Here is a 25,841-nt window from a genome sequence, read left to right as displayed (position 1 = left end):
AGGAAAATATTATTTGCTAAGTTACAACACGAAAATACCAACTAGCAACAGCTAAATGGGTCAGAGAGGAAGTAATTCTTACAGATGGTGTGTGTTCCGTTTTCCTCCCCGTTCACGGTGGCCTCTCCGTTCTTTGTTGCATTAAGTTGGTTGCTAGCGGCAACAACTGCCATGCTGCCGGCCGCCTGTTGCTGGGCTAGCATGTCGCGGAAGGCCTGCTGCCGCGTCTGTACCACGTCCGGCATCACCGCGTCGATGAGTGACAGAGACTCGATGGGCCGCCCATCAAACAGTGTGCCATCCTGCCAACATAACGCCAAACATGCCAGGGTTACACCATATTTCATTAAAGGTGGGATATAATTTGTTTTAATTTATAAAGTACAATAGTGTATTGATTTTTGTATTTATTTTTGTATTGTTAACAATTTATGATTTTGATCAATTTACTTCACTGTACTTCACTATATTAGTGAAGGCAGTCTTATATAACCCCATTGATTTATATGGAGAGTGTGTGTTTGTTCTGACAGTGGTAGTCCAAGGTTGTATTCTCTAGGCACCAAACAATAGAAAACAGATTGAAACAGGGAGGAACTATGTGGACTTTTACAATAAAAAAACACATTTTTGTGTTCTGTTGCAAAACATTTTGCTACGGTGTGCACTAATGAATGTGTCCCAAGGCAGCACTAGACAGCAGCCTGGACTGGAGCAGCTGGCCTCACCTCATTGATGCTGATCTCTGCCTCCACATACTGGAGGCCTTTCTGCAGGATGGAGATGAGGGCAGCAGGGGGCACTAGTGTTCCATTGATGTTGGACTGGCTGATGTGGCTCTCAATTCCAAAGGTGAACGCTGAGTGGGAGAAACCTGGAAACGAACACACAGAGAACATAGTCAGTACAATGACAACACCAGAGACCCTGCAACACAAACCTCTTACTCCTATACAAACATATCTACACTTTTTATACAAGTGAACGCAGACAGCGGAGCGAGTCAATTATCCGTACCAAGTATACTTTTTCAGTGCGATATATTTTGAAATGCCAGAGCTATCATGCGTTACACCAATGACGGGCTTCAAAGAAAGCCCCAACAAAAGAGTAATAAAATACAGCGGCTAGGAACTCAATAATTCATTCAACCTGTGAAATACAGGTTAGCATGAATGGCATGAGAGACAGACACCGACATACAGGCAGACAGGCACAGACAGACAGTGTGTTCCAGGAAGTTTGGCAGTCATACATACCTGACTCCTGAAGATATCTGTAGACCAAGAAGTTAACTTCATCACTGGTTATACTCATCTTAGCCCACCTCGATGGAGGAGGTACTGTATCTTAGCCCACCTCGATGGAGGAGGTACTGTATCTTAGCCCACCTCGATGGAGGAGGTACTGTACGTAGTAAAGATGGACTCAGTCTAGGGAAGAGAGAGAGGAAGACATTGAGTTTTAGATTCATTACACAGCTAGCTACATAATTTCAGAAGACAACAAGCTTCCCAACGAGTGGGACAATGTAGGTTACCGTTTTTCTTGGTAGGTCCCCAATCATCATAACCAAATGACTTGACAGCTACCTTGTCATCACATACAGAGATAAAGCAAGAACATAAATGTGTCTCTGTCCATGGTTAGAAGCGCACACACAAAGGAAAACCCAACTAACTCCCTCCATTAGTGTGGGCCCCCATTTGCCCATTGGGTGCACTTTTCGACCCACTGAGAATGGCAATGACCGGGTCACTTAGCCAGCGAATCCATCTCCACTGCACAGGCCAAGTATTCCCCCATCTCTCTATTGTGACATGACTGCGGCGTCCAATTCCATTAGTGACCTGGCCACTGATCTAGATGGATAGAAGCCTAATAACGCATTACAGGGCATTGAATGCCTACTGCCGTTATCTAGTAAACTGTAGAGAGCTTAGCACATGGCGTAAGGATAATTACTGGTAAAGTTGGGGGACTTTCGCATCATTCTCTCTTTGTCAGATAACACTTTATTGGCACCGACGTGAACAGTTCAACTTGGCATTCTTTCAAAACTACTGGGAGCTGAAGAAAAACAACATAAAAACAGAAGCCTTTAGAATCACAGCAATTGAGTTATTGTTCCCACTAATGAGCTAGCCTTCAGGCTAATGAGGGCTTCGCTACAATGGAATGATTCATCATTTTCCAACAATATATTAATGAATTGGCAGTACACATTATATTGTGCATAATAGGGAAGGAAATACGAATGTGAGACTGGGACTTTACTTTTGTAATTGAGAGAGAGAATTCTGAAACTGAAGGTGCAACCAAGTAAACATTATTTTGTATCAAAGCCTATATATAGTTAAGAGTAGAGCTGAATCTCAAACTGAAGGCAAAGCAGACAACAAGTATTTGATATACCACACATAATGCAGTCAATACCATGTAGACAACCATACATTGTAAAATGCTTCCTATTCACATTGGCAGCGCCAATCATATTCAACATTTGACCAAAGATTGAAAAACTTGAACCTCTGTACCTCTTCAAAAACTGCCAGTTATCTATCATAAACACCCCCACTAAAACAGTTAAGACTGCCTCGGAGATTAACAATACATTTGAACTTGATCCTAAACCTATCATTCAGAATGCTGAATCATGGCCATTGTTATATTTTGTGCTTTCAGTCTGACTTGAGGGTTAGAACTGGACAAGAGGGACAAGCTTCCTTCCAGACCAGATACAGAGTAGAGCCAGTCAGTAAGAAATGCAGGCCTCTCTAACCTCCATACCACACCACTCACAGAGCTCAACTCACTCCCAAGAGTCACCCTTTGGTAGCATAGCAACCAGCAGGAACCAGTTGCAAAATACACAGAGAATACTGTTACGAGTGGGCCCTGTGCCAGCTGGGTCGAAAATGTTACCCAACATGAATAACACACGTCTTTCACCTTGGGATATTCTTTCACATGGACTCTCTGGCTTTATTGCACCGCACAGCAGACATGCAGCGCTCAAATGAAATAACCCCCGATATTGGCTGAGTGTGAATGTTCACATTAATTTTCCTCCAAAAAAAAGAGATGGTGCTATGATTTGGAGCTGGTGTGAGAATCAATCTCACACTGAGACACATTCCCCTTATGGTGTTCCATGAATACATAATCATACCACATGTTATTGAATGAGAACCATTGCTTGATTTAGAGTATCATAAAACCCAAAATGCAATACATTTAAACATGATCAATAACGTATTATACATTTTAAAAAGTACAACATAAACAGCAAAGCTGGAACAAGTCCCATTTTCCCTAGCATTCTAGCTAAGCCAAGCCTTTGTGTGATAGTCTGGGTGGCCTGCAGAGCTCAATGCCAACCCACTAAACTGCTTCTCTTTGGGCTAATTAGATAACAAGCAGGGTCTGGCTAGAAGGGAAGGCATATCTGTATCAAAGCTGTGAGACGCTGCTCCCATGGCCGCCACCCCCACAACAACTGGAAACATAATTATACTGAACAAAATATAAAACACAACATGCAACAATTTCAAAATGTTTACTGAGTTACAGTTCATCGAAATAAATCCGTCAATTTAAATAAATTAATCAGGCCCTAATCTATGGATTTCACATGACTGGGCAGGGACGCAGCCATGGGTGGGCCTAGGAGGGCGGGCATAGGACCACCCACTGGGGAGCCAGGCCCAGCCAATCAGAATGAGTTTTTCCCCAGAAAAGGGCTTTATTACAGACAGAAATACTTCTCAGCATCCCCCATCCCCCTCCTCAGACAATCCCGAAGTTGAAAAAGCCGGATGTGAAGGTCCTGGGCTGGTGTCGTTACTCGCGGTCTGCGATTGTGAGACCAGTTGGATGTACTGCCAAATTCTCTAAAACAACGTTGGAGGTGGCTTATGGTAGAGAAATTAACATAAAATTATGTTGGGACAGTCCTGCAGTCAACATGCCAATTGCATGCCCCCTCAAAACTTGAGACATCTGCACATTTTAGAGTGTCCTTTTATGTGTAATGATTATGCCGTTTAATCAGCGTCTTGATATGCCACACCTGTCATGTGGATGGAATGGTGGCAGGGTAGCCTAGTGGTTAGAGTGTTGGACTAGTTGGACTAGTAACCGGAAGGTTGCAAGTTCACATCCCCGAGCTGACAGAATTTGTCCTTCTGCCCCTGAACAGGAAGTTAACCCAGGCCATCATTGAAAATAAGAATTTGTTCTTAACTGACTTGCCTAGTTAAATAAAGGTAAAATAAAAATCTTGGCAAAGGAGAAATGCTCCTAACAGGGATGTAAACACATTTGAGAGAAATAAGCTTTTTGTGCGTATTTGAAAATGTTATCCGTTGGGTATCATAATTCTATGTAAACTGACTTGAGTATCAGCTATGATACAGTATCATTGGAAGAACATATCTGCAAACCTAAAGTACATCTTTCGGTACACAATCTACATAGGCAATTCCAAAGTAACAGAATGAGACTGCAATTTTTCACTTTAAAAGAATGTCAAACAAAAGCCATTGATTGCAAAGTTAAACAAACCATACAACTCTATGCAAACGGACAATTTCCTTAGTTTTTACAAAAACACATTTACTCAAGAACAGTGCAGATGCAAAGTTAGGTAACAGAATGATGGTAAAATCTTGCTCTGTTTTTTTATGAGACCAGGTTTTTCAAAAACTCTAAAATGTCTATTTCTGCAGAAAGAATGGGGTGTCAGCTATGATGACACCTTGAGTTTGAAAAAATCTATTTTGGTTATTGAACTACAGTAAGTGAAGTGGGTGAAAACCCAGTAAGAGGGATAGCAACAGAATGGCATGGGTCACTGATCTGTGCTAGAGGTCGAGTGATTAATCGGAATGGCCGATTAATTAGGGCCGATTTCAAGGTTTCATAACAATCGGAAAACTGTATTTTTGGGCGCCGATTATTATTATTTGTATTTATACCTTTATTTAACTAGGCAAGTCAGTTAAGAACACATTCTTATTTTCAATGACGGCCTAGGAGCGGTGGGTTAACTGCCTCGTTCAGGGGCGGAACGACAGAGTTTCACATTGGCAGCTCGGGGGATCCAATCTTGCAACCTTACAGTTAACTAGTCCAACGCAATAACGACCTGCCTCTCTCTCGTTGCACTCCACAAGGAGACTGCCTGTTACGCGAATGCAGTAAGCCAAGGTAAGTTGCTAGCTAGCATTAAACTCATCATAATCACTAGCATGGTGACACATGGTTGATGATATTACTAGATATTATCTAGCATGTCCTGCGTTGCATATAATCTGACTGAGCATACAAGCATCTAAGTATCTGACTGGGCGGTGGTAGGCAGAAGCAGGCGCGTAAACATTCATTCAAACAGCACTTTCGTGTGTTTTGACAGCAGCTCTTTGTTGTGCGTCAAGCATAAATTGATTTCATTGATGTATTATATTAAGTTAGAATAAGTGTTCATCCAGTATTGTTGTAATTGTCATTATTACAAAAGCAAAAAAAAAATTAATCGGCCGATTAATCGGCATCGGCTTTTTTGGTCTTGCAATAATCGGTATCGGTGTTAAAATCATAATCGGTCGACCTCTAATCTGTACTATACAGAAATGCATAATTATTCTCTTCATGGGGATGTGTCCTTAATAGGTACACAAAGGTAGAAGATTTGCATTTTTAGGTATAATTCTACACTCTGGCTATTATTATTAGGATACCTGGGGTGGCAGGTAGCCTAGTGGTTGGGCCATTAACCGAAAGGTTGCTGGTTCAAATCCCCGAGCTGACAAGGTAAAAATGTATCATTCTGCCTCTGAACAAGGCAGTTAACACACTGTTCCCCGGTAGGCCATCATTGTAAATAATAATTTGTTCTTTACTTACTTGCCTAGTCAAATAAAGGTTAAATTTAAAAACAAGAGCAATTTAGTTGGTCCGGTCCATCTATGTTTCACAAGTTTGGACATCACAGCACAGCATGTATAACATAGTTCAGTACAGTACAATATAGTAAATTATACTGATAGATGTCTTCTAAGACCCCTTTAACCATATGTGACCCGAAATCAAAGCCTCTGCTTATTTCTAATTTGTAGGATGGAACATGGTTGAAAAATGTATATATGCCTTAATTTCTCAAATATAGACTCTTAGCTTTCATTTTACTCCAAATTTGATGTGCTCCTATGAACTTCACATTAGTGATCATAGGGCTTTTTACATTGGAATTCCCATACGCTTCAGGGCTCTAATACCACATGTAGGATAAGGATTACATTTATCAGCTCATCATAGAACCCTACATCCCACCAATTAAGATTGCTTTCCAATGTTCTCCAAAGAGATTGCATGAGAGTTTATTCCCTCAGGGTGAAAGGACATTAAAAGAGAAGTTCACTTTTTTACAACCAAATCTGTAGTTTGCATGTAACCTACATGTACGAGAAGTGTCCAGACACTTTGTGGGGATTTCACTTGTTTTTGAGAAACTTACCCCAACCAGCAATTGACTTCCTCTTCATTATTCTGCAGTGTGGGGGCTAAAATAACAAATCAACAAAAGCAACAAAAAACAAACAAGCGCTTTGAAAAACAGACACGCACTAAGTATAGTGATGCAGGTCTTTAGATGTTGTACACGTGAAATTCTGTCATTCCAAACTTTAGCCGCAATGTTATATTCCATTTTGTGCGATTTGAGCCATTTCCCCTACGCAGCTGTACAAGACGGGTGTGTCGGTAAATATATGGACACCCCCGGCCTGCACAGCTCTGTATGGACACCTGCACAGCTCTGTATGGACACCTGCACAGCTCTGTATGGACACCTGCACAGCTCTGTATGGACACCTGCACAGCTCTGTATGGACACCTGCACAGCTCTGTATGGACACCTGCACAGCTCTGTATGGACACCTGCACAGCTCTGTATGGGAAACAGCTTCAGTTGCACAAATCTAACATTGCGGATAAAGTTTGAAAAATGACACAATTTAATGTGTTGGGGTATAACATGCCATTTATATCTAAATGACAGATTTGGTTGTAAAAAAGTAAACTTCTCCTTTAGCTGTAGACACCCATCAATGGCCAGAGGTAGACCCCAACTTGAGACAGACACACCCCTCATATCATCATGGTTAATCAGACTATATCATTGTGTTGAACCCTTGCATCATTCACTACACGTTACTAATCAATGGATTTTTGTCAATAGCAGAGGAAAACATAATTCCTTCAGGATTTCTTTTTTTTTATCTTTATTTTCCTAATTTAAAGAAAAATCGAGTGCAGATGTAAAATGTTGGTATTACTGCATAAACAGCTGGTAAGAAACAACTGTTTGTAATAAGAGTACATCAGGTACATACAAAGTGTAATATAGTGTAGTGCCTCTCGTCAGATCCATTTCAAATACATTTGTCTTGTTCAAACGGTTGTCCTACTTTGATGCACGCATTCACAGCGTTCCCAAGCAATTGCATATAGCCTCAATAGCATATCCCAGGACTTGACTGACACTGCAGTAGAAGACAAATGGATATCCCACTGGGCAGTGTTGAGCTTCCCAGTGGTGGTCAGCCCTGTGACTCATTAGGGAAATCATTAGCATGTTTACTGCACAGTAAAGGGGGTTACTTTACTGTCAAAGTACAACAGCAGCAATCATCCAGTCATTCACTCATCCAGGCTATGGTGTTTAGGTTGTAACTGAGTGTTATGCTTGAGGCTGTGGTCAAAGTACAACACAATTTAACTGGATGTCCAATTAACTGGTAGTTGCTATGAACCAAATTGCATCTATACTAGCTGCCTGAGCCATTCGAAACTCATTGGAAAAGAACAATCTTTGGATAGCTTTTCAGAATTCACATGGAAAACTAAAGGCATACAAACATAAATGACCTGGTAATAGGAAACACATTTATTTCCATGACAGAATTAAAAAGCAATTTGACTGACCAAAGTAGATATTTTCAAATACATGCAACTTAAAAGTTTCATAAGTACATTTTTTTGTGTGAAATCCTTGGACATCAGAACAATCTTGAGGGAATCCTTTTTGAGTCAGATAAGGATATTCATATGATAGGTAAGCTACACAAAACCTTGCAGAGAGCCTATCCAACTGACCATCGCTTAGAAAAATATCTAAACTATTGGAACAAAGACTTAAAAATAACTGACACTGGCACAAGATGGAGGGAATGTTGGAACATAACTAATGACATTACAGTTAACTAAAATGTACACTTAATCCAGTGTAAACTAATGAATAGAATTTATTATACAATAACCGAGTCATGTCTTGAGTGTAAAACTAACAATGTCTCAATAATCTATCGCATCTGGGAATTCTATAAAGTCCAAAAACATTATGGGCTGAGTTAGAAAGCTGGCTGTCAGAAGTATTACAATGTAAATGTACTTTTAATCCACCTGTCTGCATATTTCAAGACACGGCAAATATGGGTGCAGTGATATACACGATGGGTTGGACGATACCTTTCTTGTCAATCATCTTGAAAAAACATATATTTACCTGGAAATCAACCAATCCTCCATCATTAACACAATGGAAAGGTCAAATGCTTTATTATCTAAATGTTGAAAGTGCGTGGGTGACAAAGAGAAACAAAATGGTGCAGATTGACACCATGTGGTAGAGAGTGTGATGCGGGCATTGGAGATGGGGGTGTGAGCAGGTGGATCTGTGTAACAGTAGACCGTCCCCTCGCCCATACCCGGGCGCGAACCAGGGACCCTCTGCACACATCAACAACAGTCACCCACGAGGCATCGGTACTAATCGCTCCACAAAAGCCGCGGCCCTTGCAGAGCAAGGGGAACTACTACTTCAAGGTCTCAGAGCAAGTGACGTCACCGATTGAAACGCTATTTAGCGCGCACCACCGCTAACTAAGCTAGCCGTTTCACATCCGTTACATCTGGGCAGTGTGATGTCGTTGATGTTTGTGTGAGTCTGTAGGCTGTCGATTGGATGAACATGTTTGCATTCTTTGAAAAAATAAAATAAAATCTGAGTCATTGGAAAAAGCACCACATCAGGTTGAATGTCCATGTAAGTAAACACATTGCAACAGGTAAATGGCTTGACCAAAAAGATCTCAGGACTCAAACCAAAATTGAGTTGCAGTCATATAAGCATTTCATGAGTGTTCCAGCCCATTCAAAACTGTATTTATTGCAGTGTTTCCACAAACACGTCCAGTCATTCCAGCACATTGATCCAGGGTCAGATTTGTCTTACCCTCTCCAACTGTGAGGTTTCAAATTTGGGGAAGGGTCAACTGATGGTAGATAATCACGCTGGGGCACTACAAACAGAAATGTCAGCCACTTAAATTCATACATCCTAGATCTAACAAACAGACAACCTACAAGCAGGGGAAGCTGTGGTAAGTTTTCATGATAAGGTCATCATGGGTGGATGTAATAACAGTCGCAAATGCAATTTTTTTGCTGTCTATCCTAAAAATAGATGTGGATGGTTTGTGGTGTGAAACTCACGTACAGAGCAATATGCTCTCTCAGATTAGAGAAGTCTTAACATCTACTGATTGGATATATACTGAAGAAATAGAAAACACAGCCACATCCAAACATTGCAGAGAAAACACACAAAACCCTAGCAAAATACAAAACATTTTTATCAACCACAACAGTGTCCAATATGAAGAGAAAATAAGTGTAAAAGTAAAGAATAAATCCTGACATAAGCTATAAGACATCATGCCATCAATGTATTCAGAGATTAAACACAAAGACAGTAAAGCTAAGAAAAATGCCTGGCTGTAGAGTGTGTGTAGGTTTTGAAAGTGTTTGATGTAGAAAAACAGGACACTACAAAATTGAGAGAGAAAAAGACGTTTACAAAAAAGAGAGGAAGGCACATTCTACACCAACATGCCAAGGACCCCATTTTCTCCTGTACAGTCACCTCCTGACAGATGTGCAAACAAGACCTGGAAACAGCAGCCATTTTCTCTTGAACTGCTCTGATGAGTAAAATCCACCTTTGGTTGGGCTGCAGTCTCTGGGCTGCAGTCTCGTCTGACCATTGGGGGAAGGGAGAAAGATAGGGGGTAGGGAAGGATAACTAATGATGCCACAATCAGGTAGTCACAACAAGTACTTCTGCATCACTGTCTGCCTTTCTCAATGACTCACTCAACGACAGGCGGTGTGGGCTTGGAGGGAAACTATGGGGACTGGGGGATGGTAGCACTCCTGTCTCTAGGGGAAACCACTTCTCCCACACCTGCCTCAGCCTGCATGCCTGGATAGAGGTGACTTACTGACAACAGTTTGAAGCTGACTGTGTTTCTGTAGTTTTAATATTGAAGGGTTGCATGGGTTGTAAAATCTAAAGGGATGTAGGTCTACATCAGGGACTTAGAGGGCGTAATTTATTGAGTAGTACAGTGAATAGTAATATCAAAGCATCATTTCAGCTGGCAGCTTTTCAACCACCAGTGACTAACTTTGCCCTAGTTCTTTTGCGTCCTACACAAGATCACACAGGACAGGATAGAATCCATACACGACTTGCTTGAACTTTCATGCATATTGACCATTGATAATTTCAGCATTTATGCCAAAGATCGAGTTTGTATAATCGTAATAAAAATGTTGGCCAAACTAAGTATACCAAACATTAGGAACACCTTCCTAATTTTGTGTTGCATCTACCATTTTTGCCTTCAGGGTGTCGAAAGCGTTCCATGGGAATGCTAGCTCAATGCTTCACACAGTTGTGTCAAGTTGGCTGGATGTGCTTTTGGTGGTGGACCATTCTTGATATATACGGGAAACCCAGCAGCATTGCAGTTCTTGACACACTCAAACCGGTGCGCCTGGCACCTACTACCATACCCTGTTCAAAAGGCACTTAAATATTTTTTCCTACATATTCACCCTCAGAATGGCACACATACACAATCTGTGTCTTAATTGTCTCAAGGCTTAAAATCATTCTTTAAAACACCAATGATATTCACTAAGTCAATGGTTTATATTTAGGATAGTGTTTGACAGCTTTGTAATTCTATTTTTAATCTTATTTCATTATTTAATATATTTTACATGTGATAAGGCCAGAGAGAGGTCCAGAGAAAATTACAGACACGTGTGATAATTTGAAGAACCCAAACGAGCCACATGAAGTCTTTTGATAGATAACATAAAAACCTTGAATGATAGCAAAATTCCAGTAGTTTACTCATCAACTAAGCAAGTTTTCAGTAAAATACCCCCCCTTTGAAACCTTATCCTGAGTTATCTATAACCTTTATTTTGTGGCTCCCTGGAGAACACATGGGATAGAGACAGATACTTAGGCTAATTGAAGGGATTCATCATGACTTATCATTATGAACATGACCTATGATCCGCTACACTCAAAATCCACTGCTTTGCATCGCATAGGTCTACCGGTGACAATATTTTTAGACTCTTGGCATTTACCAGAGCAACCGAGTGAAAACGAGAATAGTAGAATGGTTCTGACAGCAGAACCACCAGGGCAATTACAGTGTTGTGGAATAAAGCTTGTAATGTTTTATCCATCCTCCTCTAGGGATGAGAATTGCCAGGAATCTCCCGATACTTAGGTGCTGATATGTATTGCGATGCTCATGATTCTATATGTATTGCGATTCGATACTGGTGTTTTATTGCGATTCTATTTTTATTTTTTTTGAGAATTGATACTTGGAGTCATATAATCTATATAATATCGTCAAAAATAATTTTGCAATAGTCTAGTGTATCAATTTCTATCCCATCACTATTATCCTCTATGCAGGCCATGTGGATCTAAACACCTAGGCTCTGTGGAGGGGACCGTGGCATCTGGTTGAACAGAAACGGTATTCCTCAGTAATGCTCACTGCAAAAGTCATTAGCAAACTCATTCAGCCTCCTCTCTCTTAGTTAATTCACTATATTGGAGAACAAAGCAAGCCAGGCAACTTTGAAGACTGTTGTTTTAACTCAAGACAAAGGATATACCTAAGCCAATATTTTTTTATAGGCCTTACAAGTTTATGTTATGATGGATATCATGACAGCCAGCCTGAACTGTACCATTCAGGCTATATCACAAGCTTTAAATATTTCATAGCCTGTAAATCCATATATGCAAATATGACAACAGGACAGAAATTCCTGACTGCAGTGTTTATGATTAGATTAGCCAATAGGCATTCACTCCGTCATGTCCCCGAAGGAGATGGCTGTCTGACAGAACCAGTGATGGCCTATTGGTACACATCTCCATGATTCTCATAACACTATGTGATTGGTGGCAGAAACCTTCGCCCATGAGTAGACTAGACTATTGCTTGTATGGAGCCAATAGCTTGCTTTAATTTATTATTCATTTAACTAGGCAAGTCAGTTAAGACTTCTTAGGGCTGAAATCCCGTTAACGGGATCGATATGACAACAGCCAGTGAAAGTGCAGGGCGCCAAATTCAAAACAACAGAAATCTCAAACATATCTTATACCATTTTAAAGGTAATCTTGTTGTTAACCCCACCACAGTGCCCAATTTCAAATAGGCTTTACGGTGAAAGCACCACAAACGATTATGTTAGGTCAGAGCCAAGTCACAAAAACACCCACAGCCATTTTTCCAGCCAAATAGGAGTCACAAAAAGCAGAAATAGAGATAGAATGAATCACTAACCTTTGATGATCTTCATCAGATGACACTCATAGGACTTCATGTTACACAATACATGTATGTTTTGTTCGGTAAAGTTCATATTTATATAAAAAAATCTCAGTATACATTGGCGCGTTATGTTCAGTAGTTCCAAAAACATCCGGTGATTTTGCAGAGAGCCACATTAATTTACAGAAATACTCATTATAAATGTTAATGAAAATACAAGTGTTATACATGGAAATATAAATAAACTTCTGCTTAATGCAACCACTGTGTCAGATTTCAAAAAAGATTGTATAAATATTCACTTACCTTTGATGATTTTCATCAGAATGTACTCCCAGGAATCCCAGTTCCACAATACATTTTTGTTTTGTTTGATAATGTCCATCATTTATGTCCAAATAGCTACTTTTGTTTGGTAAACAAATCCAAACTCACAAAGCGCGTACACTAGTTGCAGAAATGTCAAAAAGTTCCGTTACAGCCTGTAGAAACTTGTCAAACAATGTATGGAATCAATCTCTAGCATGTTTTTAACATAAATCTTCAATAATATCCCAACCAGAGAATTCCTTTGTCTTCAGAAAAGCAAAGAAACAGGAGATACCTCTCATGTGAAATCAGCCTGACTGCTGGCAGACCTCTGACTCATTCCCTTCTCATTCAGTCCTCCTTCATAGTAGAAGCCTCAAACAAAATTCTAAAGACAGTTGACATCTAGTGGAAGCCTTAGGAAGTGCAACATGACCAATATACCACTGTATCTTCGATAGGGGCTGAGTTGAAAATCGACCAACCTCAGATTTCCCACTTCCTGGTTGGATTTTTTCTCAGGTTTTTGCCTGCCATATGAGTTATATTATACTCACATTCATCATTCAAACAGTTTTATAAACTTCAGAGCGTTTTCTATCAAAATACACTAATAACATGCATATATTAGCAACTGGGACTGAGGAGCAGGCAGTTTACTCTGGGCACCTTATTCATCCAAGCTACTCAATACTGACCCCCAGCCATAAGAAGATAAACAAGGACTTAAGAAGGATACACCTCCACTGAAAGTGACTATTCTGCCCCCTTTGTCTCGCTTAGTCATTAAACCAAGTCTTCCTGTAATGATTTACAACTATCTATGCAAACGCAGAGCTATTTATATAGGACCCTCCACACTGCCAATATCTGGTTTGGCTGAGTGCCCTAGTCTACGCCACCATGGTAGAGGAACCGCTTGCATTTGGTTATTACTTTACAAATTAGCTTATCACAAGGTGTGGGTTTAAGACGTCTAAGGAATAAAATGATCTCAAATCTCAACCAAACAGCTTTTTCTGAGAAGTTAAAATGGTAGGGCAGTGAATTCAGATACAAGACAAGTCAAAGTCTGTATTACTTGTCACAGTGTCTAGGTGTTAGTCAACCTCTCAGAACCTCCAGTGGTATCATTATGAGAGCGTATGGCTGTTTCAAACTACAAACGGCAGGAAATGGCAGTGATAACAACTAACTGAGGTAGACTATCTCTGGCATTCTACACATGAATGTTTGGGATCCATTCCAGAGCCACTATTCAAGGACAGGGTTATCCTGGAAACTTGATAACCTTAACAGACAGAGGCTGGTCATGGCCAAGAGCAGAGCAGACGAATGATCAACACAAACATACTTCGAGCATCAGAAATCATTACAACTAACACCATGAATTATTAACTTCAATGTTATCTTCTTTTAACTTCTTTTGATTTTTTTCACACTAAAAACAACTTCACAACTCATTGGGGACAATACAATGTCACACATATTGGGAATTCCTTTCGGATGCTGTAATTATATCACGAGTTGACAGTAAATGCCACCCAATTACTCCAATTGCACTGTGATATTGGTCAACAAACAAATCTAAACCATACTTTGCAGTGTGTGTTTAAATGTGAATATGAATTCCCCTGTATTTCCCTCACACAAATCTCTTGCTTTACTTTTTTATGACACCTCACACACATGGCACACAGTACCAGTCAAAAGTTTGGACACATATACTCTATTCTACATTGTAGAATAATAGTGATGACATCAAAACTATTAAATAACACATGGAATCATCTAGTAACCAAAAACGTGTTTAAAAAATCTAAATATATTTGAGATTCTTCAAAGTAGCCACCCTTTGCCTTGATAACAGCTTTGCACATTCTTGGCATTTTCTCAACCAGCTTCACCTGTAATGCTTTTCCAGCAGTCTTGAAGGAGTTCCCACATATGCTGAGCACTTGTTGGCTGCTTTTCCTTCACTCTGCGGTCCAACTCATCCCAAACCATTTTAATTGGGTTGAGGTCGGGTGATTGCGGAGATCAGATCATCTGATGCAGCACTCCATCACTCTCCTTATTGGTCAAATAGCCCTTAACCAGCCTGGAGGTGTGTTTAGTCATTGTCCTGTTGAGAAACAAATGATAGTCCTACTAAGCGCGAACCAGATGGGAATGGCGTATTGCTGCAGAATGCTGTGATAGCCATGCAGGTTAAGTGTGCCTTGAATTCTAAATATATCACAGACAGTGTCACCAGCAAAACATCCCCACACCATAACACCTCCTCCTCCATGCTTCACAGTGGGAACCACAAATGCGGAGATCATCCATTCAGCTACTCTGCGTCTCACAAAGACATGGCGGTTGGAAACAAAAATCTCAAATTTGGACTCATCAGACCATAGGACAGATGTTCACTTGTCTAATGTCCATTGTTTGTGTTTCTTGGCCCAAGAAAGTCTCTTCTTCTTATTGGTGTCCTTAAGTAGTTGTTTCTTTGCAGCAATTTGGCCATGAAGGCCTGATTCATGCAGTCTCCTCTGAACAGTTGATGTTGAGATGTGTCTGTTACTTGAACTCTGTGAAGCATTTATTTGGGCTGCAATTTCTGAGGCTGGTAACTCTAATGGACTTATCCTCTGCAGCAGAGGTAACTCTGGATCTTCCATTCCTGTGGCAGTCCTCATGAGACCCAGTTTCATCATAGCACTTGGTGGTTTATGCGACTGCACTTGAAGAAACTTTCAAAGTTCTTGACATTTTCCAGATTGACTGACCTTCATGTCTTAAAATAATGACTTGGTCATCTATCTTCTGTATATCACCCCTACCTTGCCACAACAAAACTGATTGGCTCAAATGCATTAAGAAGAAATTCCACAAATTAACTTTTACAAGGCATACCTATTAATTGAAATGCATTCCAGGTGACTGACTACCTCATGAAGCTGGGTGAGAGAATGCCAAGAGCGTGCAAAGCTGTTATCAAGGCAAATGGTGGCTACTTTGAAGAATCTCAAATATAGTTTGATTTGTTTAAAACTTTTTTAGTTAGTACAGGATTCCATTTGTGTTATTTCTTAGTTTTAATGTCTTCACTATTCTACAATGTAGAAAATCGTAAAAATAAAGAAAAACCCTAGAATGAGTAGGTTTGTCCAAACTTTGGACTGGTACTGTATATACATACATATCCTATATGGTCGCTTACACAACTCACAGCATAACTGATTGGATATGCATCAATTACTTTAGTGCTTTAACAGAAGCAGAATGGGGGGGGGGGGTTATCTGGATTCTACAGCTTTCAAACAAGGGCTCTAACAATCATTACAGTTTAGGTCCGAGAATAGACATTGATTTGCAGCTGAAGCGAGCAAGAGAGCAGTTGCCGTATAAACATGTACAGTGAGGTTTCTGTTGAGGCCTCCAGTCCACTCTGGGACCTCCAACTTGTCTTTATAGCCTAGCCTAAACACAATTGTAAGGTCATAAAGGCACAGCCACCCCTGGTCCCAAATAAATAGCTGTAGTCTTGAACAAGGATGTACTGCAATGAGTGTTACTTCTATGTAATGTATTGGCCTGCCAACACTAGTGGCCCACGTGAACCTTAAACCCCTCTAAAAGAGAAGTCTTGCCATGCCTCCTCCCATGTTCTATTAGGGATAAATAGTGCTGCATAAACATTTGGACAAATGCTGAGATTGAGAGTGGTTGTTTTCACATGGGATTTTTGTATGTGGGGCTAATTTCAGGTACTGCTGGTGTATGGGGAATAAAGCACTGCTTTGAACAAATGAGAGTTCGGCAGAAAATAACCTCTATCTCCTGCAGAAAGGGGTAATCAACACATTAGTAACGAAATAAGAAAAATGTGTACCCAAATGAAACAACAAACTACTGTCTGAAGGAGAATGTCTAAATGACCATTAACCTATAGTGGGACATTGGAGACTGGAGGGGTTGTTATTAGTCCATGCCATGGAGGGTAATAGGCTACCTTTTATGTGTTACACTGCTTTCTGTTGTTTGTCAATGAATGTTTCTTTTGCATGTAAAACTTGTCTATTTGAACAAATGAAAAATGTACTTGTAAAAAAAACTACTGAGGACAAAGATTACATCTGAAACATAAACTGTATCATTGCCCTGGAGCTCATTTATAACATGAACACACAGTGTCAGCACTAAATCCAAAAGGTGTTGTGTCATTTCAAAACAAGCTCACTGAAACTTCAGTAGACATATACCCCTAGAACGCTGAGACACTCAAGTGTCAACTATCTAAGTCTTCTGAAACAGCCTATCAGAAGAAAAAAACACAATACAATCTCCCAGAACAGAATGTTCACTGAGGCATAAACCAATTCCAATATCATGGAGAGTTAGCATTGTTGTTACCACTCACTGTTACCTCTCCATTTCCAACACGGTGCCATTCTACCAAGGTTCACACAGCCATAGCTTACTAATGGATTCCAACATTACCACTCTCTAATAGCTTGTAGAATTCAACAAATGGAAAAGCCTCGAGTCGTCGAAGGACAAGCAATTACGCTATAATACACCCCATTGTTCTTTTAATAGATGGCACTAAACCAGTTGTTTTTTTTATGACTCATTTGGTTTAATCTACAACCAAACCAGTAGACACAGGCACAACGAGCTCCAGTTTTTGTTGTGGGATTCTACACTTTTATTAGTTCAAATTCCTTATTAATTGAAGGTCATATTTGGAGTTGGAGTAAGATAATTCCAGTGTCACCGTCCTGGTGAACTGTTGCCATACATTGAAGAATGTTGGTGGGGGTTGTCAAGTCTTACATGTCTGCACATTATCCCATAAACTTAAGTGGGAGGATGGAAATGACTTTACGTTAATATAGAGCCTAAGTAGTCTTTACATCACCATATTTCGTGTCTAAAGTAAGGACCTAGATCTAGAAAAATCTCAGTTTGACCATATAATCACCAGATCAACAGGTGTTAGAGGTGGTGCCATTTAGGCCTAGGTTACATCCCGTGTCGTGATGATGCCTCTTTCAAACCTCACAGTCTTTGTTCCTAAAGCTTCCCCAATAGCCTTCAGAAATAAAGTGCCAACAGTCAGTATAATCATTCTTTAAAGATGAATCTAATGTCATGTGTAAACATCATGAAATAATGATAATAAGAATGTCCAATCTAATGACCAATTAGCATTCTAAATAATGTATTGAATAGGCATGAGGGTGAAGGTTGTTTTTGTACATGGTCTAAATGTCACCATTTTGACTGATACTGTAACAAGAAGTAACCGTGGCAGCAGGCTACTTACTAGTGAAAGCAACGTCTGCTGGTGTATTGAATCAACTTCCCCTCCCCCACTCATTGCGAACTATCAGCATGTGCAATACCCTTTAAATGTAGCTAATATCGTTACAGTTTGCAGAGTATATGAGAAAGAAAACTGATGAAGTAACTTTAAATACTCAAACTTAATAATAAAAAAATCGGGGAAACAATAGCTACCAAAAGTTGATGCATTTGATGTCTTGTAGTTCAAAACAATAGCGTTCATTTATGCCCAAATATACAATATTTCGACTATTATGTCCAAATAAAAGGGCAACGTTTTGATAAGCCTAGCTCGTTACTACTAATAATAATACAATATAAAATAAAGAACAATGTTCCTTCGGGAAACATTTATACACATGTAAAGTGATTAATGTGACCCAGTAAATGATTCATAACAGTGTTACTAAGTTCAGCAAGTAATTACATGCAACAATGTATCATTCATGAAATTACAATGTTCCAATTCATGAAACTTGAGCGAAAGTTTTAACTTACCTTTCTCAGAGAGTGAGCTTGTGGTGTTGCCGACTTGCCGCCACCTCTTCCACTTGGATAGCCCCCAACTTCAGTGAGCAAGAAACGACTTTCCTCCCATTTTGCTTATCATAATTCAAGTTCTGACCACCGGTGCAATCTCTGCGTTCCGAAGGTAACATAAACGGTCTAAAATATATTTCCTCGCGAATGTTTGTGTGGGATGTAAAGTTTAAAGAAGCTTGAGGTCTAAATAAAGCTGAGGATGTGTGGAATAGAGTTTCCAGCGATTCTGAGAATGAAACGAAGAGACCGCAGCAAACACTCATCGGCAGAGAGAGAGAGAGAGGGAGAGAGAGGGAGAGGGTGGGGGGTGGGGGGGGGGTATTATTTCCCTTGTTTATTTCCCTTTTTGTTTATTGTCTATTCCACTTGCTTTGACAATGTAAACACGTGTTTCCCATGCCAATAATGCCCTTTGAATTTACTTGAATGGAGGGGTTAGGGGGACTGTCATGACCTACAATTTATTTTATTGTAGGTCATGACAGTCTATCTATCTATCTAGCACCTGACCTTAAACCTGCTTATTCAAAACATGACATTTCTTCCAGTAAAACTTAACTAAATTACCATGTGGTTATCATGTTGACCACAAGTAATTTCCTTTACAGCAAGAGCAACTAGTGCTAGTGAATGGCTTTGTTTGACCTTTATTGTGCAATTTGTTATGGTTTAAAAAAAAGTAATTTGTATTATATTGCCTTGTACATAATGTAGGCCTTCATGTGGTCTCAGAACATGGTCACTGCAAAACTACAATCAAAGAACATTGTGGCTAGATTAATGTATTGTCTTTGGTAGCCTAATTGTCTTTTTTACATTGCATTTGAACATTTTAAAAGGCTAATATAAATGATTGATTAATTTCATTGCAACCCAATATAATACGTATTTTGTGATACAATTTCAAACTAGGCCTATGTATTACTTTAGATGCTCAAATTATATTGTTTGATTAGACATCTACATCAATCAAGAATATACTAAACGGTAATCCCAAAAAATCTATTTTAAATTAGTCAGAATTCCAAGATTGAAGAATTGCAGTCATTATAATCTTAGTTTTGTTAAAAATTACTAATATGCACCATATAATGCACAAAGGCCAAAAACCCTGGGTTGGTTGGATCTAGTAAAACAAAAGGACTACAGCAGCTGAAGTCTTTTCATGATGCAACTCTACATTGTATGTGGCCTTAGCGGTCAATACCCCTCCCCCACAGTTCCGTATTTTTCGCCTGCCGAGTCACATAGTGGTTGATTAATTCTCTTTTCGCCTTGCTCAGTCATTCAGATTTGGAAAGTAAATAACAAGTTGACATCATTACAGCTCGACATTGGTGTGACACATTCCTTTGGTTACCGTATGAGCTTGAATATTTGCGCACAAAGACTACAGAATTCTGTAATTTAATCATAAAATAAAATGTTATTGGTCACGTACACATATTTAGCAGATGTTATCGCAGGTGTAGCAAAATGCTTATGTTCCTAGCTCCAACCGTGCAGTAATATTGAAATATTAGAACAGGCAATGTCAGAGTCCGGGAACTGAATATATATGTATATTATTGTGTGTATAGACATTATTGGTAGTATATGAATATAACATTGTAGCAGTTATATAGGATAGGCCTTGACTAGAATACAGTATATACATATGAATTGGGTAAAACAGTATGCAAACATTATTACTATGACCAGTGTTCAATAACTATGTATACTGAACAAAAATATAAATGCTACATGCAACAATTCATTGAAATTAATTCCTTAGGCCCTAATTTATGGATTTCACATGACTGGGAAGGGGCACAGCCATGGGTAGACCTGGGAAGGCATAGGCCCACCCACTGGGGAGCCAGGCCCAGCCAATCAGAATGAGTTTTTCCCCACAAAAGGGCTTTATTACAGACATAAATACTCCTCAGTATCATCAGCTGTCTGGGTGTCTGGTCTCAGATGATCCCGCAGGTGAAGAATCCGGGAGGGAATGTCATGGGCTGGCGTGGTTATACGTGGTCTGCGGTTGCGAGGCTGGTTGGACGTACTGCCAAATTCCCTAAAACAACATTACATTCTCTGGTAACAGCTCAGATGGACATTCCTGCAGTCAGCATGCCAATTGCACACTCCCTCAAAACTTGAGACATCTGTGGCATTGTGTTGTGGGACACAACGGAACATTTTAGATTGGCCTTTTATTGTCCCCAGCACAAGGTGCACCTGTGTATTGATCATGTTGTTTAATCAGCTTCTTGATATGGCACACCTGTCAGGTGGATGGATTATTTTGGCGAAAGAGAAATGCTCACTAACAGGGATGTAAACCAATTTGTGCACAAATTTGGAGATAAAAAAGCTTTTTGTGTGTATGGAACATTTCTGGAATCATTTATTTCAGCTCATGGAACATAGGTCCAACACTTTGCATATTGCGTTTACATTTTTGTTCAGTATACACTACCATTCAAAAGTTTTGGGCCACTTAGAAATGTCATTGTTTTTGAAAGAAAAGTACATTTTCTGTCCATTTAAATAACATAAAATTGCTCAGAAATACAGTGTAGACATAGTTAATGTTGTAAATGACTATTGTAGCTGGAAACAGAAGATTCTTTTTTAGGGAATATATATATAGGCATACAGAGGCCCATTATCAGCCATCATCACTCCTGTGTTCCAATGGCATGTTGTGTTAGCTAATCCAAGTTGATCATTTTAAAAGGCTAATTGATCATTAGAAAACCCTTTTGCAATTATGTTAGCACAGCTAAAAACTGTTGTTCTGATTAAAGAAACAATAAAACTGGCCTTCTTTAGACTCGTTGAGTATCTGGAGCATCAGCATTTGCGGGTTAGATTACAGGTCAGAGTAGGCTACCTACCATGCACACGCTTTATAAACGATAGTGATAGAGTCATACCTATGAAATAACACTGTAATTACATAGTACTTTATTAATCTCTTTGTGATTGCATTGTTCTGAATTTGAGTGTTTTCGTTGTAATAACAATAATGTAATAATTATTATAATTGGAGAAGCAGTCCACCATGTAATGACCAAACAAATACAATGCTGGTATTAATGTAATATGTAACAACATTTTATGTTGCTATTAGAGTTTTTACAGTGTAACTTCACATGTGTAAACTGTTACCCGTTTCCACATTTTTATTTCAACAGTGATAGTGATATGATACAAACTGTATACTGTAGCCTAGCTGTGTCCTCAGAGCATGCACAGACCAGCTGGCTGGAGTGTTTATGGACATATTCAATCTCTCCCTATCCCAGTCTGCTGTCCCCACATGCTTCAAGACGGCCACCATTGTTCCTGTACCAAAGAAGGCAAAGGTAACTGAACTAAATGACTATCACCCCGTAGTACTTACTTTTGTGCTTTGAGAGACTAGTCAAGGATCATATCACCTCTACCTTACCTGTCAACCTAGACCCACTTCAATTTGCTTACCGCACGATAGGTCCACAGACTATGCAATCGCCATCACACTGCACACTGCACACTGCGCTATCCCATCTGGACAAGAGGAATACCTATGTAAGAATGCTGTTCATTGACTACAGCTCAGCATTCAACACCATAGTGCCTTCCAAGCTCAGCATTAAGCTTGAGACCCTGGGTCTCGACCCCGCCCTGTGCAATTGGGTCCTGAACTTCCTGACGGGCCGCCCCCAGGTGGTGAAGGTAGGAAATAACATCTCCACTTCACCGATCCTCAACACTGGGGCCACACAAGGGTGCGTGCTCAGCCCCCTCCTGTACTCCCTGTTCACCCATGACTGCGTGGCCATGCACGCCTCCAACTCAATCATCAAGTTTGCAGACAACACAACAGTAGTAGGCTTGATTACCAACAACGACAAGACAGCCTACAGGGAGGAGGTGAGGGCACTCGGAGTGTGATGTCAGGAAAACAATCTCTCACTCAACATCAACAAAACAAAGGAGATGATCGTGGACTTCAGGAAACAGCAGAGGGAGAATCCCCCTATCCACATCGATGGGACAGCAGTGGAGAAGGTGGAACGTTTTAAGTTCCTCGGCGTACACTGAAGACTGAAATACAGCTTCTATCTCAAGGCCATCAGACTCTTAAACAGCCATCACTAACACAGAGAGGCTGCTGCCTGTATACAGACTTGAAATCATTGGCCAATTAAATAAATGGATCACTAGTCACTTTAATAATGCCACTTTAATAATCTTTACATATCTTGCATTACTCATCTCATATGTATATATTGTATTTTATACCATCTATTGCATCTTGCCAATGCCGCTCAGTCATTGCTCATCCATATATGTACATATTCTTATTCCATTCCTTTACCTAGATTTGTGTGTATTAGGTCGTTGTTGTGGAATTGTTAGATCACATGTTAGATATTGCTACACTGTTGGAACTGGAAGCACAAGCATTTCTCTACACTCGCAATAACATCTGCTAACCATGTGTATGGGACCAATCAAATTTGATTTGATTTGATTTAGTAACAATTTGGTTTCAGCAGAACTGCTAAATGGGCTCATATATCAAAAACATCATTCATAGGTCAAATTGAATATCAATAGAATGAGTTGGAATTTCTATGTTATCATGACAGGAAATCCCCAAATACATTATATAGTGTTTAATATCAAACAATTCACATAAATCTTTAGAGTGAAGTTGCTGTTTTTTTTGCATCATAGATATATCTGGAGACATATGATCTCGCTTTCACTCTATAATTGTTTGTAACAACTATCTCTTTACTATTCAGATTAATGAGATATATTGGCTGTAAATACAGATTCAAGTGTTTGATCATATTCAACTTCACATTGTCTTATTACATTATAACTCCCTTATTTATTTTTACATACACCGGATAGGTGCAATGAAATGTGTTGTTTTACAGGGTCAGCTATAGTAGTACGGAGCCCTTGGAGCAAATTAGTGTTAAGTTCCTTACTCAAGGGCACATCCACAGATTTTTCACCCTGTCAGCTCAGTATTCAAACCAGTGACCTTTCGGGTTACTGGCCAAACGCTCTAACCACTAGGCTACCTGCCTACCTTATTTATGGGTCAAATGAGCAAAAACATGGACTTTCATATCTGCACGTGTAGCCACACTATCCAGGCCTCTGGTGATGTTGTGTTCTGAGATACATGTCTAGCTGGCTATAGTTTTCTGCCCTGAAGTACACCAATGGCCCTGAAGTACACCAATTCATAGAGCTGGGCTTTATTTGTAGCCTGTGTGCACAGCTATTAGTGTATGTGTGGTAAAGAGCACTTCCTGCCATGGTGCTGGGGCTGACCTCCTAACAAAGAACAGGTTCAATCTGCTTCCCCTCCCCCAACCCGGGAGACCTTTCTAGGCGGCACAGAGTGGGGGATGGTAATATATTGACGTGGGGGAAGGGTGCTGCTAGTCACACCACTCTTGTTTGTCTGTTATTAGGCCTGGGAAGCGCTGGCAAAGCACAGCCTCTAGCTGGGATTATCCAGCTGTGTCTCTGTTTCTCACAGTGCTGCAGTACCATCAACATATTGGATTTAGCTCCCAAGCCCTCCTGCTTTATTCATACCATAAAGAGATTACGAGCACAGGCAGGGTGTGAGTCAGTCTGGCAGGGCCAAGACCATCCACCCACCAACACAGAAGCCTACTGTGTGTGTGTTAGAGTGTGTGTGCGCGAATCAGCGCCTGTGTATGACTCTGTGAGTGCATGCACGTGTGTGTGTGTGTGAGGAAAGGCTTTGTGTACTCAGTAACACTGAACCACCCCTCCCCCACTCCCATCCCTCCCATCCCCCACTGCAAGCAGCCACACAGGCGGGAGACGCATTAGGGTTTCTTTAGTGCTGTTATGTCATACAGACCCATTTTCCAGACACAGCAACACATCGTACAAGAAAAACAAAGCTATTTTCAGACACAGAATTTGAGTATGTTTACCTTCATATGAAATTTGACTTCACAGACGGAAAATACTTTTTATATGACTTTATTATACACAATTTCCTGCAAATGTATACAACCTTCTTATTACATAGATCTATACTTACATATTACATTTATTTTTGTCATTTAGCAAATGCTCTTATCTGGAGCGACTTACAGCATATGTCTCACCTACTCAAAATCACATTTTATTTGTCACATTCGCTGAATACAACAGGTGTAGTAGACCTTACAGGACACCTACAGCACCCGATGTCACAGGAAGGCCAAAAAGATCATCAAGGATATCAACCACCCGAGCCACTGCCTGTTCACCCCACTTTCATCCAGAAGGCGAGGTCAGTACAGGTGCGTCAAAGCTGGGACTGAGAGACTGAAAAACTGCTTCTATCTCAAGGCCTTCAGACTCTTAAACAGCCATCACTAGCACATTAGAGGCTGCTGCCTATAGGAATAGGCTAGGAATCACTGGCCACTTTAAGGAATGGAAAACTAGTCACTTTAATAATATTTATATATCTGGCATTACTCATCTTATATGTATATACTGTATTCTATTGTCATGTCTGCTCCTTCCCTCCGGCGTACAACGTCGCCAGAGTACTAACCACCGGTCCTGGGATTCATCACAGGTGTGCGTAATGATGAGTGCCAGGTGTGCGTAATGATGAGTGCCAGGTGTGCGTAATGATGAGTGCCAGGACCGGTGGTTAGTACTCTGGTGACGTCGTACGCAGGAGGGGAGGAGCAGGAGCAGACGTGACATCTATACTATTCTACTGTATCTTAGTCACTTAATGTTTACGTATCTGGCATTACTCCTCTCATGTGTATATACTGTTTTTCTAAACTATTCTATGGTATCTCACTTAATAATGCATGCATAGCTTGCATTACTCATCTCATATGTCTATACTGTTTTTCTATACTATTCTACTGTATCTTA

General features: G+C 40.1%; 1 protein-coding gene across 1 annotated transcript in view; it reads right to left on the bottom strand.

Annotated features, from left to right (window-relative positions):
• Nucleotides 1-19,184, bottom strand: part of LOC139380695 (F-box-like/WD repeat-containing protein TBL1X) — a 36,968-nt gene extending 17,784 nt beyond the window's left edge. The window contains exons 1-4 of the mRNA XM_071123630.1: nucleotides 18,873-19,184; nucleotides 1,260-1,433; nucleotides 729-874; nucleotides 83-302 (exon numbers count right to left, since the gene is read on the bottom strand). Of these exons, the coding sequence (XP_070979731.1) occupies nucleotides 83-302; nucleotides 729-874; nucleotides 1,260-1,317 (424 nt within the window). The 5' untranslated portion in view covers nucleotides 1,318-1,433; nucleotides 18,873-19,184. The remainder of the gene's footprint in view (nucleotides 1-82; nucleotides 303-728; nucleotides 875-1,259; nucleotides 1,434-18,872) is intronic.
• Nucleotides 19,185-25,841: the final 6,657 nt, after the last annotated feature.

This window comes from Oncorhynchus clarkii, chromosome 22 (genome assembly GCF_045791955.1).
Source record: "Oncorhynchus clarkii lewisi isolate Uvic-CL-2024 chromosome 22, UVic_Ocla_1.0, whole genome shotgun sequence".
Taxonomy (NCBI): domain Eukaryota; kingdom Metazoa; phylum Chordata; class Actinopteri; order Salmoniformes; family Salmonidae; genus Oncorhynchus; species Oncorhynchus clarkii.
Note: the sequence above shows the minus strand (reverse complement) of the source record. Positions and strands in the feature narration are given on the sequence as shown.